A 16,063-nucleotide genomic window follows, 5' to 3' on the forward strand; every position below is an offset into this window, starting at 1 on the left:
TTTTCAATGCCAAATTCCTGTTTTTCATTGTTAGGCTCAAAATATAAATAGTGGCCCTCGTAATACTGGTAACTGATAGCCTACTGATTTAGTATAAATTTGCAAATGTTCCTGCAAGCACATGAATGGCTCATTAACCTTCTAATTAATGTATGCAACCAGGTGGATGAAATTGTTTTTGCCTTTGAAAAGGAACTATGTATTTAGGCATTTACTTTACAAAATCATGATATTCGATTTATAAGTTTTTGTTAATAAAAATAACAAAATGGCAGATTATAACACTAATATCGCATATGCCTATATTGGCCAATACCAAGAACCAATTAATCTGTTCCATCGCTAATAACAACAATGTGACGATGGTATGGCTATGAGGAGAAATGGGACAGGCCTTAGTAAAATACATTCAAAATAGTAATGTATTATGCATTGAGTACTCTGCAAAAAATGTGAGGATTCTAGAAATCTCAGGGAAAACACATGCGAGAATCCTAAATCTTCCTCTTGGCCATTTCCTTGATGTTTATGAAGAAAACTGTGCCTCTCAGCCGTAATATAATAATAAAATTATATGCTTTTCGATAAGACACTGTCACACAAAGATTGATTGCACCAAAATATAACTTATTATACAGTCTATAGAAAGTGTCAGTACTTTGTTGAACAATCATGTCAGATCAGACTGACCTTTTATAAGTTATAAATATAAGTCTAAAATTTGCCGTGATATTTGAAAGTATGCTACTGTAGTTTAGTGCAAAGTGAAGAAAGAAATTGTAAAAAAAAAAATAATAATTCTATAAACATATTCTAAGTTACAAACACAAAATTTGGAAATTTGTCATCAAATGGAGGAAAGATATTAACTACCTCTTGATGACATATGGTCAGTGTTCGTCGAACCAGGACTTTTGATTTTTTAGAATAATGGAACTTTTTTTTTATTTATGAATGTACCCCCTCCCCATCCTCCCATATCAATGCACTTATCCGAGCATTTCGCTAGTGCGTGGATGGATACCAGCAACATAGAAAGATTTTTCAGTGCGCTGAAGCCATGATCGGACTCGGACTGCTTACTTCACCCCTTCGTCACTGCTGAAATGCTGGCTTCTGAGGAACTCCTTTAGGCATGAAAACAAGTGAAAATCATGTGGAGTAAGGTTGGGACTATAAGGGTGTGTGTGGCAGCAACTCTCAGCTGAGTTCCTGTAGAGTGTGAATCGTGTGGTGGACAATATGTGGACATGTATTGTTTTGCAGCAACAGAATGCCAGATCAAATCAGGCTGTTTTTGCAGTTGAGTTCAAACTTTCCACAGAAATATGTGCCTGTTTCACAAATTGCCGACATCTTATGTCTGTTTTTAAAGGAACAGACGTTCTACCGTTGAATGTTCATGGGAACAGTGCAGTGTGTTCTCATCCATCTCAACCATGACCTTCTTGAATCGTTTGCACCATTTAAATGTTTTACTGCAGCTAAGAGTCCCATCTCCGTAAGTATTGTGCGGATTTCACTGTTTTATGCCTTAATTCACAAGAAATTTTATGACAACATGCTGTTCCATAGTTGCACTCAGAGGTTTGTCTACCATCTTGCTTAACAACTGACTTGCATTGGCCATGTTTTTAAAGCTCCATGCGGTAATAATATACACTTGTCTCCTATAAGTAATGCCTTTTATATATGTGTGGGAGTGTTCTGTTATTCTCAAAAATCTAAAGTCCTGGTTTTATTTGAAGGGACCTTGTATATTCATGCAAGAAATCGTTAAGGCTACATTTTCATGAGAATTAAACTTCAGAAACTAACCTTGAGTGTAGCTGCCAACCCTGATTAATCATGCTATTTAATATCTCGTGGACATGTTCTGGATTAAGTTACAGCCTGAATTTGTTAGCATTGAATCTGCTAATGAGTTCAGATTGCTTGAGAGACCACAAGAACAAAATCGTGGAAATACTATGCCATCATGCAAACACAATTAACTCAAGAAGCAGACTTTAATTAACTGGAAATGTATTTTGTACATTTAAAATTATATTTATGTCTGAAGGTGTTTTTTGTAGGAATGGACCGATATGAAATTTTTGCCAATACCGATAATGTACCAATATAAAATTTGAAATATTGCATGAAAAACCTGAATTGTTTTTCCTCCGTAATAGAGAGGGTGTCCAGGAAAGAATTAGTTAAAATAAAATCTCATTACTGCATCTACTGCATAAATTGCTTCAAAGTTACGTAATTGGAAAGAGAAACTCAAAAGGTTCATGTTGGAGGCACTGGAAACGAGCTGTGAGAACACATATGCACCCTGTGGAGAGAAGAAGCAGCTGATTCACACTTGAGGTGAAGCAAAAAATCCACAACTTTCCTCAGATGATATTGGTTGAATTCCTTTACATGGAATAGTAAGATAAACTTTGAGATTCTTTCTGATTACGTAAGTTTGTAGCAATGAATGTGGTAGTTTCAAAGATGTGTTTTTTTTTCCACTAGTTCTTTCCTGGACACCCTGTATGTCACCAGTGAATACAATATGTTTTGCCTTTGAAAAAGAAACTGTGTATTTAGACATTCACATTACAAAGCAAGGGCATGTGAGATATATCTTCTTTATATTTACAAAAAGAACTGGATAATTTTCCATTAAGTTGATAGAAGTACGAGATCTATAAAATTAATGGAAGTACAGCAGCTAATATTGGTAGACTGCCGATAAATTTGTCCAATCCCTATGGAATTCCCGAATCTAACTTCTGTAAAAATTGTGCAACTTTCGTAGTATCACATTTGGCGTATGGACCCCAAACCTTATATTTAGATTAGCATTCATAGTTACGCATTTAGCTGCCCTAATTTTGTAGACTGTTGCGTTTCTTTTGCTGATATTGCAAATGGTTTTTAAAAAAATGTGTAATGTTTTCCTAGGTTGCACGATGGTTTGTCGGTACCTTCTAAACAAACAAATTCAAGGTAATTGATTTTTAATTTTTCTCTTTCTTGCTTTGTTGTTTTGAAGTAGTGACTTTCTGAGTAGCTTTTTGCTAGTAACTGCTTAAATTTTCCTTATTCCTATTTTCTCATACTAATTAAAAGTTAGGGTTATCCCATAAATATCCAAACTGATTTTATACCATTTGTACCAAGTACCTTACGTAACCTCAATATTCTAGTATCTGGAAATTGCTTTTTGCCTTGCACGCATAAACAATAAAAATTAGCAAACATTTAGAGCAAAACTTAAATAAAACCTAGGAGTGGGTAAAAAAAATAGTGGCGATCATTTCTACAGCTATCGGTGTGCCTGATTGATACGCCAAGAAAATATTTTCATCATATATTTTGTACACAGTTAGTTTCATGTTTCTTGACACGTTTGCTGACTCCATCAACTTCTGAAATGCATAATATTTGTTTGCAGTTATTCTCGTGGCTTATTTTAATATCCTCTGCCACAATGGCAGCTTCTGTTGCCACGTGTTGACTGCTCAATGAATTCTCATCACTGAAAGGTCCATTTGTTAGTTATCATCCTTCGTCAGTTTCAGGGGTGTAGCCAGGATTATTTTTAGGTGGGGAAGAATGATTGAGTACTGAAAATAACAACGTTGTATATTGAGTGAGAGTAACAAAATACTAGTCTTGAAGTGCCCATGAATGCAATTTTCACTTGTAATTTTCAATCATTTCAAATTGTCTCCTAGAAGGTTCATTTCATACCTTGGCTTTCTTAGAAACACATTTAACACTTTCTCTGGCCACAGTCATCACTAAAAGAGTTCGCTGCAGGTTTAATCAGCGAGGGGGTGGAGGAATGGTGATATGAAGAGTTACAGCAACCTGGGGACATTTGGTCTAAAATTGTTCATTTTCACTAATTTTTTCCATTGTTTGTTGCTTCCAAACTGAAATTTGAACCTAAATAATGAAATGAGGATTTTCACATACTACGTGTGTCAGCATAAACATCCTCAGTAAAGTAAAGTGCTGCTCCCCTGTGCTTTACACCACATAGATGATAGGGGTGTGGAGTTAGGGCTCCACACTTTCTTGATCACGGCCGAAGGTGAGGGTGATGTAATCGGCACCATGGCCCTTGCCAACTTTACCCTTCAGAGTTTCCTCCAGGTACCCACTATATACGACCCTTTTTTTTGCTAATTTATCAAAATTTAGGAAGAAGTCTGGGCCTGGTGAGTCTTTCCAAATATAGGGTGTCATTTTTAAGCCTCATTTTCCAATATGTTGTCAGCAAAACAGTATGAAACCTAACTGGGAATCAAACCCAGAAGTACAGGTATTTACACCTAAGATGAGGGTATTTTTCATTACTCCAATTAAAAAACCTCCATACGAAGTGCAGTTTTCTCCACAAGTTAAAAATAAAATCAGTCTAGATATTTCTTGGACAACGCTTGTAACTTTCAGTACATATAGTCCCAGTGGCCACATAAATTAATTAATAATAAGGGTAATATAATAGTAATATATCCATAAAGATTGAGCACATGTAAGTAACTTTTATGGTAGTAGTATTTTCTCATGGGTGTGGATGTTGTGAATTCTTTCATTCTCTATAGCAGTTAGTCATTTCTATTGTATCAACTGTTAAGAACAAAATAAAACAAAATGATGGTTTTATGTACAAGGCACATCCAGAAAGTAAGGATTGGATAGTTGTACAAAGTACTCAAAAGTTTTAGTAGATATATTTAGTGTACAATTCGTTTACTCTTATGTTTATAGATAGCTGCCATCTTTATTGAGGCATTGTTAAATTAGAACACCCATATTTCTATTATTTCAGTGCTTTCAGTGAAGAACATTACTGTCAGCCAAAAAGAGAATAATGCCCTGTTGGAAACTGTGCAATTCAAATATTGTGAATTGGCTGTTTTCTTGAATTTTCTTGAAATCATCCTTTACGAAAGATTGTGTATGTCATTGCTCTTCCTTGGTCTTCCATTCCTTAAACACGATGCCAGTTCTTTCATTATGTACACCTTTACCATAAACACCAGCCCCCTACCTGTAAATTTTTACCATACTCACATTTTTTTGCAGTTAAAAACTTATTGAACTTATTGTTCTGTGATTACTATGCTCATGAGGGTCCACTGCCAAAGATAGTACACACACCATCATGCAACTCGTAAGCATTCCGAATACAGATGTTCGGAGCATTTTCCGACATCTGCTTCTCCAACAGTGGCAGTCCTAGGACTTGGAGACCAGAAATAAACTGCATGCCGTCAAGTCGACCATGCGGAAGTCGAAGTCTTCCTCACTCCCCTCCCGGCATGAGGAAGTTGCTCTCACATGTCTGCAGATCAGTCACTGCCATTTCAGTCATTCTAACACACCATAGTGGCTCCACTGTTGTTTGTCGTGCAGTGTTAGTTTAAGTGTCAAACACATCCTGCTGGACACATCCTCTAGCATAAACTTATGCTCCGTAATGATTTGACCTCCCCTATTGGGCGATGATTCCACCATCTAGGAGAACATCTTTGAATTTGTACATCGGACAGGAGACTCATCGCATTTAACTACCTTTTAATCTGCCATGCCTTTTTAATGTGTTTGTCTCGTGCAGACCTGTATATAGTCTTGCACGTTTACCTTTCAGGAAGATTTATAACCCTGGTTTTAACGTTACGCATGGTTTTAGCTCAGAGTAATTAGACCTCGCATCTTGAGACAGGTGCAAATAGCCTTAAGAGCTGACACACCCATTAGAAGTTTTAATAAACAAATCATGAGGTTCCACTCATAACATGGCTCTTTAGGAAACCTTATGCTTAAAAGCACATGAGAGGCTTGGCAGCATGGTGGGTCTTGGGAGACACAAGAAAACAATGCCAGCAGAACACAACTGAACCAATTTGCTGATTCATTTTCTTTCCAACTGACAGCTGAACGACTGCCAGTATAATGACTGATTTTAATGAGGAAGTGCTAACTTGCCTATGCTACATGGATTTAGTTCTTACTTTCTGGGTATGCCTTGTATGCGTGTAAAAGTAATTGTACAGCATTGTATTATTTCTCATACTTATTCAGTGTGGAATACTTTCTGGATATTTTGTTCACTTTCCTTCACGTGCGTATTTATTTCAGGTTTACATCTTGAAATCTCGTTAAGTAGCCTTTTAAGGACCATTGTAACACCCTGACAAATAATGGATGAACATATTCAATGAATCTTGACTTTATCAGGGTGGTTACTCACCGGGAATTATGTGTGAATTATTGGCTCCGGGAATTATGCATAAATTCTAGTTGATTTTTTTCTCCGTATACATGAAGAATTGTAATTTTCATTTATCCAAATCCCATTATATTTTTTCATATCAATTTGTGGGTCACGCGAGAAGACTTACGTTGATGATCGCGCACAGTGTGAGGGACTGGGTTCTTAAAATATGTTCAATTAATAGTCAAAAACCCCAGATCCTCAATTATTATGATTAGATCTTTTCTTGCAACAATTGAGATTCTGTAAAACTATAGAAATCGAAATTCTAGAAAACTATAAAATTAAAACACACTTCATTAGTCGGGCATGGAGTGGCTGACTGGATTTTCAGTATAATCTACGTATTCCTGTAGCTATACATGGACACAGACAGCAAGGGGCTTCAACAAATCTCCCTAGCAGCTTGAATATCTAACACTGAAAACAAGATCGTGGTGTAAAAGGGAAAGGTTAGAAACCCCGCTTGACAGAGGGAGAGTGTTGACAAAATAATAATTGATAAATGATGACGTTAAAACCACATATCCGCAACTAGAGACCATGCATGACCAACGCAGGGATACTTATTAATGCCCTCAGGCAAGTTTTTCACAGTTCAGCTTTTAATTTATCGAGGAAGGAAAAGAAAAGAAAGCTGCGTGGAAAACAGAATTCTCTCAGTTTGTTTGGTTTGTTAGTGCCCTTTGCAGAACAATCTATCTGACAGACGTAAGATTATTGCAAGATAAGATATCTTGAATTTGATTAGGTAAATTTGAAATTGTTATACAATTAACATTTTTTTGTATTTTAATATATCCCGTAACATTTGTGAATTGTGTTTGTAGATGTTTTTCTAGTCTGAGTATGTGAAATGGCGAATGTAAACTCCACACCTTAAATTCAATATGTATACCATTGAATTGAATTAGAATTTTTGGATACATTGGAATCGCACAAACCATTGTATTGCTAATATATTTGTGTCAGTTTTGAGAGGCACTAATATGTAAGGTTAAAATGAGAAAACATCTTGCTTGTACGAGGGTCACTATTTATATTTTGAGCCTAACAATGAAAAAACAGGAATTTGGCATTGAAAACTGCTTTATTGTTTTTCGAAGTATTCTCCTTTATGGTCAATACACTTTTGCACTCGTTCGAACCATTTGTCAAAGCAGTTTTTCCAATCTTCTTGAGACACCTCCATAATATGGTTTTTGAATGCATCAACGGCATCTTCCGCCGACGAAAATCGTTGTCCACGCAATTTATTCTTGACATTCGGGAACAAGAAGAAGTCATTGGGTGCCAAATCAGGACTGTACGGCAGATGACCCATCAATTCGATTTTTTGACTGTTCATAAATTCGGTTGTTAGACAAGATGTGTGACAGTTGGCATTGTCTTGATGAATAATGATCCGACGGCGTTTGTTTGTTTTCCGTGATTCGTCACCTGTTACAATCTTATATACGTCTTTTGAAGCACCACGATTGTATTTATTGAGCATTTGTTTGCACCAATTGACGCGAGCGTCTTTTTGAGTTTTTGTCAAATTGTGTGGGATCCAATGAGAACATACCTTTCTCACAGCTAAATGATCATGTAATATTTTATATATGCTGGTGGAACTAATGCCTATGGTTGCCTCAATCTCACAGTATGTCACATGACGATCTTGCAGTATTAGGTTTTGCACAGCATCAATGTTTTTTTGAACAACAACTGATTTTGGACGACCTTCGCAAATCTCGTCGGTGAGCGAATGGCGGCCACAATTAAATTCGTTATACCAGCGTTTCACAGTGGCAAAGGATGGGGCTTCATCGCCAAATGTGGAAGTAAGTTGATCGATGCACTCTTGTCTTGATAATCCACGTCGAAAATCATAAAAAATCATCGCACGAAAATGTTCACGAGTTAATTCCATTTTATTGTTGTCGCGCAACCTCCAAGGCAACATAAACAACACAAATGAAGCTATTGACAAAACATTTGAAGTACGTTATGGTCAATAATGCCAGACGATTCCGTGCAAACGTCAAATCGCGCCTAACTTCAATCAGTGTTGCCAAGGCTCAAAATATAAATAGTGACCCTCGTATACCTTTCAATTTTTTTTGAAGTTTGCCTCGAAACTGGTGTGGAACGAGTCAGTATGGCATCTGCCCGTCATAGGGAAGACTTTGGTTTGATTCTTCAGGTGGGAATCTTTCCGATAATGTCCCTGTCAAAGTCGCTAAGGAACCCACCCATCATCTTATCAGTGGGTATCTAGGGGAAACCCTGGAGCATAAAGTTAGCCAGAGCATTGTGCTGATCACATCACCACAAGTAGGGACGAGATCAAAGATGTTTGGGATGCTATTCCCCACATTGTCTTAATCATTAACCTTTAGGTGCCCAAGCGTCTCGATCGAGATACCCAAAAGTAACCCTCAATTGCCCAAACGTCTCAATCGAGACGCTGTGTCAAGGTCGTTTTGAGAGTTAGCCCCCTCCCCCCCCTCCACATATACACCGAATTTGCAAAAATTTCATATAGTCTGAATCTCTGGTTCATTCCGCGTACAACGGTATATCACTCATCTCTCTAGGGCAATTAGCTTCCGAACTACACTCATTTAATTGAAACTCTGCATTTTGCTCAAAATCGGCTTGGGCAACCGAGGCTTACTATTGAAAAAGGGCTTGGGCGTCAAAAGGTTAATATTGTGTATGAGTCTGTGGTGTTCTTATAAGCTATCCCTTTTACATGTAGTCAGTTTAGTTTGAGAAATAAAAAAATATTTTACTTCCAGGTGGTTCTACACTTCAGATTCGACTGTGAGAGATTCGTCTCTGAGTGAAGTACTGAGTTCAAATGCATACATGTTGTTCTACGAGAAATGCTCACTTTTGGAATGTGAATCCTAAAAGAGAAAGGTGGGGGAGTGCCAAAGAGATTTTTGTAATGTAAATTAGTGTTTAGTAAATTATTGCTACGTTTTAGTACTTGCTGGTATACTTTTTATGTACTTGTACGTTTTTCATTGCTTTCATACAATTTAATGAAAAATTAAATAGTGATATATGTTAAATTTGTATTTTATTTCACTAATAAACCAATTGAGGTGTTGATATTGTAAGAGGTTGTACTAATCAGAATGGCGGTAGGCATGAAACATTTTTTTTGGGGGGGGGGGTTCTCTCCTAATTGTTCCGTGTGTATGGGCTCTAATATTGTACAAATATTCAAAATATTATTATCTATTTTCTTAATAATAAATTGGGTAAGTAATATCCGTTTCAAAATAGCGACACTAAATTGGAAGAGCAACATTTACTTCTGTTAACATTTTTAAACTTAATTGAAAAATAATTGTTTTCAGTCATTCGCCTCAAATTCCTACCTCTCCTCTGTAATAAATTCTGACGCTCATATTTTGAAATTCGTAAAGTCTAGCATAATTCACTTACAGTAGTTTTCAGGGTGAAAATAACCTTTCTTTAAGTTCCCTAGCCCAAGTCTGTTTCCATGAATAACAGCAAGCTCTAAAGAACTGTTTGTTACTATGCCTCTTAAACATTATGCTAAAACAAGCACAATGTATTTATTTTCGCATTGAATACACCAATATATACATAATTGTATCTGGGCTGAAACTTCTTCTTATGTAGATGTCAGTCTTGCTTGAGGCACCTTTTCAAAACCAGGAGTTCATTCATCTGTGTGTGATCTGCGAGAAATATAACGTAGCTAGACAATTAAGAATTGAAGGAAACAATGTGGGGGGGGGGGGGGGAAGGTGCCCGTGAAAACAGTTGCTAAGGACGTGAAAAAAGGGCATTTTCACCCTTAGAAAAGGGCAAAGTGAGATGTTTTTAATTTTCTTGGCCTTTTGGGACAATTTAATGGGGGGTCGTAATCGGGCATTTTTTGGATCCAGGGCTTCCTTCATGGAGAACATTAATGTGAGTGAGTGGTGGAATTTGGGCTCTATATATATTGGATTACTGTTATTATTTCTATTGTTAAAATTTCTGGCGATAACCATGGGAAAAGACACTCATTTCCCTTCCTCCAATGATACACTCAGATATTTTCAAAGGCATTTATAGCATTGAAAAACACAAAAAGTGACCGATGGTCACTTCGGCGAGCATAAAAGACTTGGGCCACGTCAAAAGTGCACGAGTCATTATTATATTACTTAAATCTCAATAACAATAATGTTGACTTGTAGGTAAAATATTAGAAGGTGTACTTGAAACGAAACATTACGGAGACAGGATGTTCTCGTCAGTTTGGAATGCAGACCTTACAAATTCCATTACTTGCCTCGTCCGTGGAAAGGTACCAGCCTGACAGACGGATATGAATCGACAGGTATTGGAATTTGTATAGCGAAGCAACCGAACCGATCTGAGAAGATCGGAAGGGAATTTCAGAATCAGTATTGGATTTGGTTTTGGTGCGTGTACATCGAGGAAGACAGCGCAGGTATGTACCTGGAGGATGGACATAGAATGGTCTGAGCCTTGTTACTAAACCTCTCGCTAGTGCCTTTTCTTACTTACACCCCGGTAATAAAATAATGAAATAAGGGAAGGAGGAAACATGGTAGAGGTACGGGCCTTTTTTTTTGTAACTTTTAGTTGTAGGTGCGAGTTCCTTATAGGAAATATGTGCTTCAAAACGCGGGTTAGGAATGCTAAGGAAAAATGAACACGAATTTGACTTATCTTTAACGAGGATTCAACAGCTGGCGGGACAAACGGTTCCGATTTCACCGTCTCGTCCAGTCACCAGGGCAAGGTCGCGATACATACAGCAATTTTCCACTAACACTGCACATTCCACGGACTGTGTTGCCATTATTCCTTCCACCGTTGTCAACAATACTGAAGTCATGGCATTAAACATACCAAATTTTATTCAACCGGAAAAGTTTTCAGGTGCAAAACCCTTAGAAGTTGATAAATTTTTCACAACTTTTGAAAATATGGCGGATGCATTAACTTGGACCCCTGCAAAAAGAAAAGATTTCTTGCCTTTATTCCTCACTGGAATCGCTTTAGATTTAATAACGGGAATAAAATCTCAACCAGATTATGCAAATAAGGAGTATCAAACGCTCAAAACAGAAATTACCAACACTTTTAGGGACATTGGTCAACCTCTCCTGGTTGAAGATTTCTTAAAGGAACAAGTCCAACAAATTCAGGAAACCCCGCAAGCTTACATCTTGCGTAAGCATGCTTTGATTCAGAAATATCTTCCCCAAGCATCCGTGGATCAGGTAATTTATTACATTGTGAGGGGACTGCGTACCCAGTACCTTCAAGTAGCTTCCGACAAGAATTTTAATTCGGTGAATGAACTTCTATGGTTCATCAACAACTTGCAAAGAAAACAAACCCTTTTGGAAGAGCAAGTGTACAGAGAAGCTAGGGAATTAGCGGCGCTTAAATATATCCAAGGTCTAGTTGCATCAACAAATCAGATAGGATTGCAAAACATAGTAACCCAACCTCCCATAAAAGAACCTCAAACTAGCTCAAATAATCAACAGGAAATAAACAGTCAACTGCAAACAGAAAAAAACTTTGTAACACAAGATCAATTAAAAGATTTGGAAATTAAAATGAATGAACTCCAAATTAATCATTTTCAGAATGGTGCACAAACGTTCAGGAATAGATCACAGCCTACTAGAACTAATAATAGATTTCCTGCATGCCAAAGATATAACGGTAGGAATAGTTCACATTCCCAAAGAAGTAACAATTTTTATAGATCAAATAATTCAAACAATGGTTACCAACGTGGGAACAGGGGACGTTCAAATTACCGTAGAGGAGGTTATAGGCCATTCCAGAGACAACACCCTCAACAAGCTCAGAGATGGCAACCTTGTCAAAACTGTTGCCCTCAACGTGAACAAAATACAGCCCAGCAATATAATCAACAAGTATATTACAATCAGACAGGTTCATCGGAACAACAATCACCTAATGCCTCTTTAAACTATTGAAACTTTATGAACGTGGGAACGGTCGTCAGGGGGAAAGTTTGCATACAGTTCCCATAATTAAACAGAATAATCTTAGTTTTCTAGAAGCAACAGTAAATAGGAAACCTTGTAAAGTACTTGTAGACATAGGTGCAAATTGTAGTATAATAAATGACAACTTGGTTCCAACAAATGCAAAAAGAATAAACATAAATTCAACCATAGCAGGAATAAGTGGAAATTCCATAACTGTCAGACAAATTGCCTTCATACGATTCCGAATCGGTGGGAAATTTTACTGTCACCCGTTCAGAATAGTTAATACAAAATTCCAGTATGCAATTTTGGGCACAGATTTTTTAAATCTACATAAAGCAAACATATCGTTAGGAGATAATACAATCTCATTGCAGAGATTAGGGTATTCACCAAAATGGCAATTTTCCAGTGACGAAAGCAAAGTACACACCATTCCTGATCAAATATTTCAAATGTTAGATTTAAATCAAAGTTCAACATTTGTAGCACAACATAAAATAACATTAAAACCGAAATCCTCAACTTATGTAAAACTACGGCTAGAAAACATCCAGATTGGTACTAAATATAACACATTTGAACCGAATAAAGAATTGTTGGACTCATTAGATATTTTAGCACCTTATGCATTAGTTAATGAAGAAGAACCCCACATTTTGCTAACAAACACAAAAAATCATCCGTTAGTAATACAGAAAAACACTCCAATTGGTTCAGCAGGAAGTAACCAAATAATTTCTGAAATTTATGACACCAACGTCAATGCGAATGCAAATAGTGGTCATAAAGTACATCATTCATTCGAGCAAGGTGACGAAAATTTAGACCAAGAAACCTTAAAACGACTCACTAAACATAGGAAATTTTATGACGTTAAACAAATTGATATAAATCCCGAACTAACAGAGGACCAAAAGCTCAAAATTCAAAATTTAATTTACAATTATGCAGATATCATGTATTGGAATCCTGAGTGCTTTTCTAAAACAAAGGCAATGGAAGCACACATAGATGTTGCTGAATGTGTTCCTCCATTTGCTAGGCAAATTCCCATACCCATAAATTTAAGGGAAAAAATGAAATAACAAGACTTCAAGAACAACAGATCATTGAACCTTGTGAAAACTCACCATTTCGTCATCGCATATTCTTAGTTAAGAAACCAAATGGAACCTACAGACTAGTTTCAGACTTTTCAGAAATTAATAAAGTAATATACAATGTTTCATATCCCACTCCAGATTGCAATGTCATTTTAGCACGTCTTGCGGGCAAATTTTTTTACACTACATTGGACATGGCTCAAGCTTATTTTCAAATTCCAATATCAGAAGAATCACGTCCAGTTACGAGCTTCGCAATTCCAGGTTGTGGTTCATTCCGTTATAAATGCTTACCTATGGGCATGAAGACATCCAGTAGTTTTATGAATAGACTAATGGACATTGTATTTAGTGGTCTTCCAGACAATCAAGTAGCCACCTATTTAGATGATTTGTGCATAGCAACTTCCACTTTTGAAGAGAATTTCTCCCTAATTCAACAAATATTTGATAGGATTAGGAAAGCAAACTTGACGGTTGGAATAAAGAAATGTAAGTTCGCATTTTCAGAAACCATCGTTTTGGGACATCTTCTTTCTGTGAAAGGGATGAAAATTTCCGACAAAATCATTAATTCAATCAAGAATTTTCCAACACCTAACAATAAGAAACACGTGAAGAGCTTCTTAGCACTTTGTTCTTACATTAGGAAATGTGTGTCCGGATTCTCATTTTTAGTGGATAACATATATAAACTTTTGAAAAAGAACGTTCCGTTCACGTGGACAGAGCAGCACCAGAAAGAGTTCGATGAACTAAAGGATAAAATTCTGAGTTCTCCCGTTCTCAAACCGTATTCTCAAAACAAGAAGACCTACCTCATCACCGATGCGTCTACAGTTGGCCTCGCAGCCAGCATTTGGCAAGATTCGGAAGACGGAAGCTCACGCCACCCAGTTGCCTTCGCGAGCCGCAGATTAACCGACACAGAGAAGAAGAAATCGATATTTGAACTACACTCTGTAAAAAAAATTAGCATCACTGTATTCTTATTACGGATGTTGACAATTTTGAGTTTCGCATGCATGCATCTTTCCTGCACAACTTGAAATCAATTGATTGAAGCATTGGTCTGATATCACTGCATAGTGTGGTGTTATTCTTTTGTTGATTTAGTGATTGGAGTGTCCGCTAGAGGGTGTTGCAATCAGTTACTGCTGCAAGGCTTTGTAATCAATTGTCAGAAATCTGTAAAACGATTGTCAGTAGTGCAACTTGTGATGTGTTTTATGTTGCAACTACATGTTCATTATTGACAGTTTGGATATGTTATCATATTTGTGAAGTGTTCTGGTGGTGTGTAGTGTATTTGAGCGTGTTTTCTCGAAAAAAAAATGGCAGAAAGTGTGACATTTCACCACGTAAGCAAGGAATGGTTCTTGCTTTGCATATGGATGGTCATTTTCAGAGAGAAATTGGTCGACAACTTCAACTGCATCAATCCACAGTTAGCCGCTGCCTGCAAAAGTAACAAGAACATGGAAAATCATCACTGAGAAATCACTGTGGCAGAAAGAAAAATACATCACCTTGACTGGTTCGTATGATAAAGGACATGGCACTGAAGAACAGAGGAATGAGTTCACGCCAAATTGCACATAAACTTCAAAATAAGGTGGGAGTTAATCTTACTCATGCTTCTGTAGTATCCCGACTAAAGAAACAGGGTGTTTCTAAACACGTCCCACGTAAAAAACCCAGACTAACTGACGCACATGCAAAAGTTAGACGGGAGTTTGTCACACGTTATGGCGCATGGAATGATACAGATTGGGAACATGTGATATTTTCTGATGAAAAACGATTTAAATTGCTGGGAAATGACAGCTCAGTTAAACTGTGGATGCGGAAGGGAGAAGAACTTGCAAAATCTTGTAGTTTAGAAAGTCAAAAGTTTTGTGGCAGTGTTATGATTTGGGCATGTTTCTCTACAAAAGGGATTGGCAGGATGCATATTTGCACATGGACCGCTAAGGCTGATCAATATCTGGAAATCCTGAATCGGAAAGTTCTACAAACTGCAGGAGATCATATTTCTGGACAGAATTTGGACTACTTTATTTTTCAAGACGATAATGAAACCTGTCACCGTGCTCAGGTGGTGAATAACTGGTTTCATGATATGAATATTGAAAGACTTTGGTGGCTGCCCAACTCTCCAGACATGAATCCTATAGAAAACCTGTGGACTATGTGCAAAAAACTTGGTAATCAGACGTACAGGTCAAAAGAGGAACTTGTGACAGCAATTGTACATGTTTGGAATGAAATTGAGGTCGAATATTGTCAAAATCTTATTCATAGCATTCCTCGAAGGTTGGAAGCACTTAGGAAGGCCAGGGGTGGCCACACTAAGTACTAGTCAATGTATTTACTTACTATAATTTCAAATTGACATATCATGATGCATTTAAAACCTTAGTTCAATCTTTTTACTTGTAAAAATTGTCTTTGTGCGAAAACGTTCCACAAGCTATATTTGCAATAATTTTGTTATTAGTTCTGTCAAGTACATTATGTACGTAACTATGACTTAAATAATAAAAATATATTGTACAGATATAGTGTTTTATACAATTGTTAGGAAAACAAGTCGAATTAAATCAATAAAACAACTGATAATTCACGAGCGAAATGCTGACGACCAAAAATAATGAAGTGATGCTATTTTT

The 16,063-nt window shown here is 36.9% G+C and overlaps 1 protein-coding gene across 1 annotated transcript in view; it reads left to right on the forward strand.

Moving 5' to 3' along the window:
• Window positions 1-9,327, forward strand: part of Usp30 (ubiquitin specific protease 30) — a 49,342-nt gene extending 40,015 nt beyond the window's left edge. Inside the window, exons 9-10 of the mRNA XM_083124399.1 lie at window positions 2,941-2,985; window positions 9,055-9,327. Of these exons, the coding sequence (XP_082980525.1) occupies window positions 2,941-2,985; window positions 9,055-9,169 (160 nt within the window). The 3' untranslated portion in view covers window positions 9,170-9,327. The remainder of the gene's footprint in view (window positions 1-2,940; window positions 2,986-9,054) is intronic.
• Window positions 9,328-16,063: the final 6,736 nt, after the last annotated feature.

This window comes from Lepisma saccharinum, chromosome 6 (assembly GCF_977018435.1).
Source record: "Lepisma saccharinum chromosome 6, izLepSacc3.1, whole genome shotgun sequence".
NCBI lineage: Eukaryota > Metazoa > Arthropoda > Insecta > Zygentoma > Lepismatidae > Lepisma > Lepisma saccharinum.